The sequence below is a fragment of the Podarcis erhardii genome (genome assembly GCF_964252035.2).
Source record: "Podarcis erhardii genome assembly, chromosome: 3".
Taxonomy (NCBI): Eukaryota; Metazoa; Chordata; class Lepidosauria; order Squamata; family Lacertidae; genus Podarcis; species Podarcis erhardii.
The window spans coordinates 49,303,217-49,314,959 of NC_138507.1; the positions used below are offsets into that span (position 1 = coordinate 49,303,217).

At 42.0% G+C, this 11,743-nt stretch overlaps 1 protein-coding gene across 1 annotated transcript in view; it reads right to left on the minus strand.

The window, feature by feature from the left end:
- Positions 1-10,593, minus strand: part of LOC309339327 (uncharacterized protein) — a 30,457-nt gene extending 19,864 nt beyond the window's left edge. The window contains exons 1-4 of the mRNA XM_081857544.1: positions 10,534-10,593; positions 7,745-7,845; positions 6,739-6,803; positions 1,052-1,138 (exon numbers count right to left, since the gene is read on the minus strand). Of these exons, the coding sequence (XP_081713670.1) occupies positions 1,052-1,138; positions 6,739-6,803; positions 7,745-7,839 (247 nt within the window). The 5' untranslated portion in view covers positions 7,840-7,845; positions 10,534-10,593. The remainder of the gene's footprint in view (positions 1-1,051; positions 1,139-6,738; positions 6,804-7,744; positions 7,846-10,533) is intronic.
- Positions 10,594-11,743: the final 1,150 nt, after the last annotated feature.

Consider the following 11,743-nt stretch of genomic DNA (forward strand, 5'->3'; position numbering starts at 1 on the left):
AGGCAGTGGGACAATCCCCATGTTTCAAGACCTTCTGATATTCTAACTGCTGTTACTCATCAACAGCTGCACAGCAGAATCCACTCCCCCATCAACCCCAAATGTGCAACCAAATACAAGCTCAGCAGCAATAGATGGGGAAGCAATGTACTAATAGCACACTTCTTTCCATATGATTCTCCTGTCCTGTACCTTCCTATGTTACAATACTGTAGTTGCAGGGGAGTAGCAACTAAGCCGCTTCTATAATATCAGGCTTCCTGTGCAATTGCCTAGGGCAAAGCAGTTGTTTTCTGCTCTGTGGTTTCTCCAACATTGCTTCTAGAAACATCAATAAGTTCTGCTCCCATGACTGGGCTCCCTTGGATGTTTACATAACACATAAGCTATGGGATTCCCAAAGGACTGGAAAAGAGCCTAGTAATCAATCCTGATTGAGAACATGACAAGGTGACTGAAGTCTGTTAATGAGTAAATAAATGAGTAACTAATTGGCGTCAAGGAGAACTTTAAGGATTTACTATCAGGTGGCCCAGCACCTTTGATTGATGTTATGTGTGAAATGTTAAAAAACAGGGAAACATCCCCCCTCCACTTGGCAATGACACAAGAGTTCTGGGCTATGAAATGTATTTGTCACTGCACTGGAAATTATTCCTTTTGTGTACTCAATTGCAAAATGCATCGTAAAATGTTGAGTCTGAGGCAGTGGAAGGTGAGAGCATGGACACAACAGGATTGTAGCACCTGCAGTTCCCAACTCTAAAGTGTCCATAGCTCAGGGCATTTTTACTTCCATGCCATTTTTCCAATGGCTTGGGAAAAAATTAGAAGAACTTTTGACTGAATATTCCCTAATATCTACAATCAGTTGGCCTCTGAGCAGCAGATACAGCCATTCATTTGAACAGAGTTTGTTTGTTTGTTTACTTCTTATTGATAAGCTATATTTTTTAAAAATGCAATTATTCATCAACACATCAACAACGGACATAAAGGGAAAGTGGAGAGAAAGGAGTAAATACAATGTACTGGTACATCAAATTCTTACCCATTGAGTTCACAGAATTATCATCTCCCAAGGATGCAACCTCCTTTCTGGCTTTTCTTTTAGCCCTCTTGATGTGCAAGTGCCAATCTCCATGGTGACAGTTTGAGTGAAACAGGTGACAATCAGTATTTGGATACAGATCAAAATTACAAAGGCATGCGATGATCTATTTTTGGTCTGGAGTGCTTTATTAAGGGTCTGGAACTGACTGCTCTTCTAAAAATACTTTTCCAAGAGGAAGTAATTGAGGGCAGACTGCAAGGAGAAACTGGGATGTTATTTGAGGACATAAACACTACCATCTTGTGCATCTCTTTGGGGAATGAATCCATAAACATGCCATACAAATTGTGCTAAGCATGTTTATACTTGGAAGAAAGTCCCATTGAAATGAATGAAATTTGTTTCTGAGTTCAAACTGAAGTGCAAACTGAAGTGTTATGCATTCATATTTAGGAGTGAGTGCTATGGAACTCGGTTAACTAGGCAGCCATAGGACTGAGCTGAAAATGCTGTTTTTTTAAAAAAAAAAAAAACATGCAAGAATATCTATTTGCTTTAACCGCTTTAAAATTAATGTGTTTAATGTAGCATGCAACCCAGGAAACAGCCCAATTTAATTCAAATCATAGCACCTAGACCTGTGGCAATTTAATTTAAATTTCATGGAGTGAAATTTCTGTGTTCCTATGAACAAATGCAGCCTCAAAGATGTGCATTCCCAGTCAGCATCTGCTGCTAAGAAATATATAGCAAATATTTTTTTATTCCTCTTTGATATCTATTCCCCCCAAAAAATTAAGGTTTTAACATGCTTGGCAGGGGGTTGGACTCATGGCCCTTGTGGTCTCTTCCAACTCTATGATTCTATGATTCTAACATGACTAAGTTGGATTGGTAGGATGTCATTGCCTAGACAGGGAGAATTTAACCTCACACCACCCATACTTCAAATGCAAGCATCTCTCTTCCAAAAGCAACCATAGGTTCAAGGCAAAGAGAATGTCTGATGATTGTCAGTTGCTAACACGTACTTGCCGAAGGGAAGGTGAAAGAGCGGCAGCATTACATCAGCTTAAATTGATGAGAGAGGAAAATAGTCCTTTTTAAATTAGGGATCCTAATTGCTTAATGTACTGAAAAACCAAGGCATTTTAGCTTTTTGCACTCAGGTTTAATAGTATCATTCGTGTTTGTTTCTGTTTTCGTGTGTTGTTACTAAGTAGATCTAAAATATCTTTCCCTCTCTAAGTATTATCATTCATGCTAAAAGGCATACTTGGGAGGGAAGTAACTTCATTTTTTACACTATATACATGTTCAAACATACTTCATTAAAAAAAAAAAACTAAGTTGCAGTCTTCAAACTGAGTCTTAGTTTGGCCTTTGGATAAATTTGAAAAATGATACCTTACAGTTTTTGAACTGTAAGTCAGGTAACTATCTCCTGAAAAGGATAAGGAGCAACAATATGCAATGATACTGGAGTGCTCCTCCCACATGTTTTTGTTTGCTTTGCCCCACCACTGAACCACTTCTGATAGTGCTGTATTGTGGTTCGAGGACCTGACCCCCGCAATGTGAAAAGAAGACACAAGGACACGTGATATAAGGTTAATGGGCAAGAAAAGGCCACAACTTTATTGATCACAGCAGTGAAAAGGTATTGGCTTAGGCATTGGATCTCTAAAACAAGTGGGTTTATTCACCAGTAGGTGGAGCCTGTTGATGCTAATCCAACTATAGGCTCTCCCCTGATGTCACCGAGGGTCGTGCCATGGCCTCCCGCCAAGCAGGCATCGGACAGAATACACGACCGCCAGATTCCTTTAACGGAATACCCAAAAATTGAAGGCATAGGCGATGGCCACACCTAGCACTTCGACACACCACAACACATTATTCCAATGCCTAACCTACCCACCAATACCACAAAAGTTGTGACGATTGCTACGAGGTAGGCGAAAAAACCAAAAAGCCTAAAGCCAAATGGAAAAACTCCTACCAGGCCCCCTGGGCAACCAGGGCGACCAACCTAAGGTCCATAGCAAGGCCAATGACCTAAGCCCTAACTCAAAGGGAGTGGAGGGTGGGTGACTCTCGACAAGACGACGGTGAAGAATGAGGCCGGGGAGAGGCTGGCGCTGCAGCAAAAGGCTGCTGAACACGCCCCTTCCGAGGCACCTGGTTGGATGCCTACCGGGGGGGCGTGGGCGCCAGCCAGGTGAGGTGGAGGCAGGGGGCTAACGCCCCCTGCTCCACTCCCCTCTCTTCCAGGGAGGAGAGTCTTTAATGGAAAATATCACCATATTGAACAATAAAGTGTTCTATACTGGGGCGGCTAAGAACTTCTGCCTCAAAAGTCAACTGTTGGCCAACTCTCTTGGAACCACATGCCAGTAGTGGGTGTGGCCAACCCACAGGGACAAATACCCCCCACCTTCTCCACATATCTGTGTAGATCCACTGAGGAAGTGGGGGATCAATCTAATGACTGGGAAAGGGGGTATTTGCATTTCTTCAGGGCACTTGGCAGGGCAGAGTGTCCTTTCTACCTACTCCAGTTGTTGCTGCTGCTGCTACAAATTTATTTATCTATCTATACCCGCACCTTTTTCCCTGACAGGGACTCAAGGTGGTTTCCAGATAAAAATAAGAACAGCTAAAACATAGCTGGGGTCTTTAAAAAGCAGTTCAACATTGATAGAATTAAAACTATCATTCCATCTGTATATTTATAAACTGCATGGCACCAGCCCTTTCATTAAATGCAGTCTGTTCTCAAAAGCCTGATGGAACAGAAGGACAACAAGGAGGGAGCCAGTGTAATTTCTCTAGAAAGGGATTAAAGCCACAGAGAGGGCCCTGTCTTTAATCCTTACCGAGCGTGCTTGTGGGGGTGGCAGGACTGAGAGAAGGACCTCCCCCAAATATACCAAAACCTGGGCAGGCTTGTCCAGATAGCTTGGACCTCAGCCATGTGGGCTTTCTAGGTCATAACCAACATTTTGAATTGTGCCCAGGTAATTGTATGCTCTATGTCTGCTTTATGGTTTTCCTTTTGCAGTCACCAGCATCAGAGAGAGCAGAAAAAAATTACTTGAGAGGGGCCAGATCAGGTCGCCAGACATGTATTACCTCTCCCTGAACTATATATTAATTATAAAGAGCTATCTCTCTTATCCTGCCTCACCTGTCTAGAAGAGGTCACCTGTCTGCCTGCACATCCTTCCAATCCGCATCAGTTCAAGTTAGCCAAGAGCTTGCCTCTATGAAGCTGAGAGGCAAGCAGGCAGGTCCCTTCCCACCTCTTTCCTAAATCCTTCTCTTTTTCACTGCCCTGCCCCGCCCCAATTGTTAAGTATAATTGGTTTAATTAACACTGAAATGGTGAATGTCTAAATGTATATTACTGAAGGCTTTAACATGGGGATTTTCCATGGGGCTATATTTAAGCCAAGAAAGGGACACCGAGCTTTAACTGAGTTGATAATTATTGTTGTTTTCTGCTAGCTAACACATGAGTGTTTAACCTTAGACCACATGGGAGGCTATTGAATTTCAAATCACCATTTTGAAGGGAGTTGCCTTTGTTCCCAAGCTCTGCAGAGTAAGGAGGTATAAATGGCTGTCCAGGAGTATACATCCTTAGGGCTGTAGCGTAGGCAAAATGGAACCTGAGAGAAACAGAGACAGAGACAGAGACAGAGACAGAGACAGAGAGAGAGTAAAAGCACTATGTTTGCAAGCTCTGATTGTAAGTTATTTTATTTCTAAGATGATGCTAAGCCTATGCTTGGAGAAGCCTATGTTTTATGAAACTGTTTGGATGTATCATTTGATGTTTTAATTCTGTTATGAAGAAAGTTCTGCAAGTAAAGTTTTTGAATAATATCTAATCCGTCTGGACAATGCTTCCTTTCAAAGGGAGTCAGTTTTCATGCATCCAGTCACTTCGAACTGTGCAATATTAATATCTCCAATACCATTTCCTTATTTATATCTTTAATTTAAAGCTCTCACAGAGGATCTCTGAAAAGCATATTTTAAATACATAAGAGATTTGTGGTTTTGCTGTTCCTAGGAAAACCTAGATAATTGCATGTTTTAAAATGACATTTAAAGGACCGTTACCGTGGTTGTTAAGTCAACAACTTGAAAGTTTTTTGAAAAGGCTAATACATTGGCAGTTGCCTTTGCAACCTTAATTCACCCTTTTTGTGATTTTTGGTATAAGGTGTTATTATTTTTCGAGTACATAGTTGTGTTTCTCATATGTGCTTTACACTTTGGATATGCTAGCACATCTTACTAAGATTTCATTTGCATATCAAAATTTAGCATTTCATACATTTAACTCTGTTGTGAGAAGTTTTTGTGGTTTTGTCTTATATTTATTTGATAGTACTGTTGAATGATGCTGTTGACTAGGGGGGAAATAAACACCAGGGCATTTAGAAAATTACCGCCTGGAGATGGAATAAACAATATTTTTAAGTGTGAAGGTGGAGGAAGGATTTTTCTGCATTTAATGCTTTAAATAAACCTCAGTATGTTTATGAGCCATGTTTGGCTCAGATAATAAGCTCTTATTTGAAACTATGAACAGACACAAAGGTAATGACATTTGGACATCACCATCATTGCACAGTGTGGAAACATCTTTGTCGTTTTTCCTTCCATGGTTTATGGCTTTGTTTTGCGATATTTTTCCTCTGATACATCCTCCAATATCACACAAGTGCAAACATCTTCTGGGGGTTGGAAAGCTGATTTGAGAAGGTTACAGATAAATAAACCTCATCTGTGAGTGTCAAGCAACAGATATGTTTCTCTGCTTTGAAATAAGTGGATACAGGGAGAATACATGATATACTAAAGACCACAATGAGCTGCAGGTATTATAAGACATGTTTTGTATAATGGATGATAAGCAAAAACATACTTGCTATAAAACTGGGATCAGTCCTAGTCCTATCCGATTGTCTTAGGGATTCCACTCCAGATTTTTTTAGAGTTTACTCCTTAGCCTTTTCATTCCCCAAAGATATCCCACAAGGCAGCAGAGGTTTAGGATCAGAGTCTTATTCTCCTAGATGGGCTACCTTCCCAGGTTGATAAGCACGATCTGCCCCTCATTTCCCTCTACAGTATGTTCAGAAACCTCCATAAACCAGGTGAGAGTAGCCGATGGGTCTCAAATGCTTGGTGAGTTAGGGAGTTCCTCTGCATGTGAAGAGAGGTCCTGGCAGATTTAGCAGATGAGACCAATAGTGGGTTCAATGGACTGGATATACTAGTGAAAATATAAAAATATAAAATATAAAAAATGTGTATAATAGACAAAGTTGCATCTCAAACAGTTGTGGAGAACTGAACTTAAGATGAGAAAAACAAGAAACCAAAATTGGCATATTCATTCATCTGTACTGCAGATGTTTTTGAAGTACACATGACTAGTAAAACAATATTAAATACTGTACCAACAAGAATAAAAGCAACATCTGAGGCAAAATTATTATTATCCATAAAATTATCATTATGTAATGATCCACATATTGGACACATAAAGAATAATCTGATTGTAGCAATTACATCCTCGTTAAATTGTATCTATTTAAAAAAAATGTGATCCTCACAGTGACAGCAGGTGCTAATGTTAATGAATCTGTCAAATCATTGGTCACCTCTATAGAGTGATTTCTCCCAAGGTCTTGCTGTGTTGGTTTTCTGATTGATGGCATGTTTAGCCCTGTTATGGCAGGGAGAGGAAGTATGGGGAAATAGTGTTATAAACTTTAAAGATGAATTCTTTGTCTTAAACAAAATGCCTTGGACTGTCAGAAATGATTATTTAATGCTGATGTTGTTCACACTTTCTTTTATGAGACAAGTTGACAACCGTGGTTATCCTTTTATGCACCCTTTCTGCTTTGGGGGTTTTAGGGATCACTGATGCTGCACTGTCGTGATCAGCCCTGTTGGACCGTTTTATATAAGAGGATATCTCAATTGTATCAAATAGTGTCTATTCACCAAGGACTAGGAACTTGAGAAGGATAAAAGGTCTGAGCAGCAGAGTTTGCAAAGCTAATGGACGAAAGTGAAAACAGCTTTGGAATGGTCAAAGGCTTGGTGTCCTTGCTAAACAAAGACATCCACTATAGATTTAAAATGGTGGCAACTTTGTGAACATGGTAATGGGTAACAACCGAAAGTGGGTTATGATACTCAGTGAGGAAGTGGCGGTGGGCATTGTGGAAAAACTCAGAGTATCACCAGGTAGACTTAGTGCTGGGGCAGTGAGACTGTGAGCTTCCTTCCCCAATCAAAACCTCATATTTTAGAACCCCAGAATTGGAACCCATGGAGCAGGCTCTGGCAGCAGATATGGGACTGGATTCACACTTTGCTTCAAACAACAGTTGCATTGCCAGAGCAGAGTTACAATAAGGGATGCTTCCACTGGGCGGAAAGAGAGGGAAGGTGACCTTTGCCAGTTTCCCCCTCCCTTTGTAACCTTCAATGGGACTCTTTAGAACAGAATGGGAGGTGGCATTAAGGGGGAGGAATCATCAAAAGAGTCCTCTGCCCCCCACTAATATTGAGATTCCTCTACTGGATCAAAACTCTGGATCAAAAAAACACTGCTGATATGGGCTGCCATATGTCCGGATTTTCCCAGACATTTACTTGATTTCCGCCTGGACACTGCTGCCAACTGTTGTGATTTCATTCCTCCCGTTGCAGGATGTGTGATTGTTTTCATCACATGTCTGTGTTGACATTCCATACTGTTGGAGTCATGAGAACGCAAGTTCAGTTACATTGTTCCGTTATGCTGTACTTTTGCTTTTCTGCTCTCTCGGAGATGAAGAAGGAGAGAGGAGCCATGTTTTCTTTTGTTCTGTTTTGTACATAATAAAGTAGCTTAGAAACCCACACCACCAATGCCTAGCTTCTGCTTGGACTCTGCTAACGTGTTGTGTGCATATGTCTTCGGATATATGTCGCAGAAGCGCATCGGGAAAGAAGAGTGATGAATTATCCCGAGGGTAGCTTGTGGGGGAGAATGCAACTGCCTGGTGTTTTTCAAGCTGGTGCAAGAAGCCCAGTGAGTCCAGCTCCGTGTACCCAGGCACCAACACCGACTGCAATATTCTGGATATGTCAGGGAAATTCTGGATGTATGGCAACCCTAACATAGCTCTTCCCCACGGAAATCAAGGCATATATTTAGTTCTTCATAACTCCAGATGATAGATAGATGATAGATGATAGATGATAGATAGATAGATAGATAGATAGATAGATAGATAGATAGATAGATAGACAGATAGACAGACAGACAGATAGACAGAAGATATCCTGTTTGGGAGGGGGGAGATAAAAAGATCTTGGTAATCCTTGCAGAAGAATGGAAATAAGGCCAACGCACAGATGAACTGCAAGTCTCAACTTACAAATATTTAAAGTCATAAATTTTAAAATGCAATTGCATTTATCAGTGGCAGAATGCATAAATTACTTTTGGTATATTTGTGAGGAACACAAGTCTGCAGAGAAATTTGCCCCCTGCTTTAATCTGCTTGTGATAGAACTTCTAGGGAGAAAAAAAGCTTCAGTTTGAACAACCTGTACAACATCAAAGCCCTTTCCCCTCCCTGCTGAAAGGCAAGTGGCCAGATGGAGACTCAAAAAGCAGTATGTAATCTAGCTCTGGGCTATATCCAGCCCTCTGTATCTGGGGTGCCTCACTCCAGCATTAAATCGAAAATTATAATAATTATAAATCTTTGACTTTCCACCTATATTTTTCTATGTTTGTGCCCTATAGATAATTGGGAAATTCTTCTAGGAGGCATTTTTAATGGAAATACAGAGAAATGAGTACTCTTAGACATTTCTAACTCAGTTGGTCCATATGTTACATGGGATCTTAGCTCAATTGGGAAAATAGTTATTCTCTTCTAGTCACATTTCCCCTCAGCTTTGTTTAGGTAAACAGTAGTCTTATACAAAATAAAAAAATTCCTTCCAGTAGCACCTTAAAGACCAACTGAGTTAGTTCTAGGTATGAGCTTTCGTGTGCATGCACACTTCTTCAGATACAGTAGTCTTATAACAGGTGAAAATCTGCTGAAGTACTATTTATTATTTTCAAGGTACTGACCAGACATTTTTACCTGGTCTTTTGTTTTATTCTGGGCATATTAGTGCTTGTGAACAAAAGAGCAAACAAGGATGGCTGCGGAGCAATCTCAAGTCCACCAAAAGCAAATAGAAACGTATATTTTTAGAGGCATTGACAGCTTTATATTGCTGTTTCCTAGAAGATGCATAGCGGAGGAAGAGCGGAAAGACATTCCTGTGAAACTCCATGACTCACAGAAATTGATCTGATTCAACAGTTAATGCAGCACAAAGATTGACCATGAACCAACATGCCCATAATTTAAAGGGACACAGGATTTCCCCCCCTTTTAAAAGAACATTGTCCTCCTTCCTCTCCAGCCGTTAATAAAACAATACTTTAAACAAAGACATGTTTTGCAAGTTTGGAAGTAGGTGCCTGACACATGTCATGCTGCCGCTTTTATATCACCACACACAAAAGTGATTGGCCAAGAAGCCGGGGTGATCGTGGTGCCACCCTGGCATGACGGCATTACTCCGCCCACGCCAGGAGCGGGAGGAACCGGCCTGGGGGCATGCCCGCAACCAGGAGCATCCTTAAAGATGATCCCACTTATCGATAAAAAATTTCGTGTGATGTGATCCAATCTTCATTCTGAAAGTGTGGCCCAGAGGGAAAATGTTTGAGAACTACTGTTCTAAAGAAATTAAATGAGTTTGTCCTGCCTAATAAACTCCTAAGCACCCAGCTACATCCTAAGCCAAGTTCTATCTGGCAGTTAAACTCTCACATTCTACCTTTTGACTCCCCACTCCCTCCTGCTTGGTTGTTTCTCCACCTTGCCATGATTGGTTGCAGGGTCTCCAGGAGGATGACCCAACATCTATCCATCATAGGAGCATTCTCTGTGCCTTCCCTTCCCTTCCCTTCCCTTCCCTTCCCTTCCCTTCCCTTCCCTTCCCTTCCCTTCCCTTCCCTTCCCTTCCCTTCCCTTCCCTTCCTTCTTACTGACAGCCATGACCATGTCCTTTTATGTCATTGAGAAAATCCAGACAACCGATTCTCTTTCCTCCTTATCTCTCAAGACGGGTAGCCATTGTATGTCATTGCATGGACAGACGGAGACCACCCCAATCCAAGACCGGTTCCCACGTGGCAAGCCCCCCCCCCAGCCTGCCCAGCCCCCCAGAATCACGGGAAACGGGCGGGAGGCCCCTTCTGCCGCCTCCACCCCCCAAGGGGCCAAAACAGGCATGGGGGGGGAGAGGAGAAGGCTGCACGATGTGGCAAGGCCTTCCTCACGGCCCACCCAGCCAGGCTACTAAGGGTTGGGCCCCAGTCTCACCTCTCCAGATGTAGGATGAATTCCAGTGATGTCCACTCGCGAAGCTCTGGAGCTGACTCTGATCCCCCAGGTAAGTTCCACCGTCTATTGTGTGGGTGGGGAAGTGTCACCCCCTACCTCGCCAACTCCCCTTGGCAACGCCTCCCCCACTGGGATTGGTTGACTGTCTGAAGTTGGGCGGAAACCTCCAGGTATCCAGCTGGGGGGGGGGCGATGCCAGGCAAAACTGCTAGGAGCCATGTAGGATCAGGGGTGCTGCACACATCCATGCAAAGTACGCCCCCCATTTGATGTGGGGAGCGGTCATTCCTCCCACTTCTTGTTACACTCACCTACAGCAATGGTGAGATCTGAAACTTTGCTGTTTGCATGTGATATTTCCCCCAATTAAAACAACAAGATTCATGATGGGGTTTTTCCAATCAGTGCTGTGTACTTTAATATGAGAGGGATGGCCCACTAGGAAAACAGAATGAATGGCTTCTGCATGTTGTTGTTAGACTGAGTGGTCTTTGATCTCTCGGTCTACTCTATAAATGGAACAACCTGGTTATTTATAAGTGAATGAAAGCACTATTCTTTTCAGAACCCTGAGTTGCATAGAACTGTTAACATCTACAGACACACCAAATAACATGCTGCTTATACAATAATTACTGTATTTAATAAAATGGAAACAAAGCACTCTGCTGGTAATTTTGTTCCGTGGCTTCTGAACATATGAAAACAAGCCTTTATATTTGAGCACCAAAATTATGGAGCATCTCCACAGAGTGGCAGACAACTATTATGACGTTATTGCATCTAACACCCAGTGTCTTCTTTTATACATATCAGCGTACTTTGTAAACCTTATCATGGAAATTTGCATATGCTTAGTGAAATTTTTCGATTAAAAAAACTAAAAAGGAATAAATTGAGAATTAAACAATGGAAAAACAGAAATGTTGAATATGCTTTTAGCTTTATGGTTGGAATTCAGTGTCACACCATGATGCACATTTTGTCAGTGCAGACGTTTCAACTTGCCTGATGGAACAATCTCCCTCTCCTCTCCCTTTGTGCTATTCTGAGGGTTCTCCTGAGCCCCTGAGCCAATTTGCAGGGCTCTGGGGGGAATGAGAGGGAAAGCCCCATTGCACAAACAGAAGCCCTTGTGCAGGGCTTGTGCTGATGGGACTCATTTGGTGACCTATGGCAGCTCAAGCGA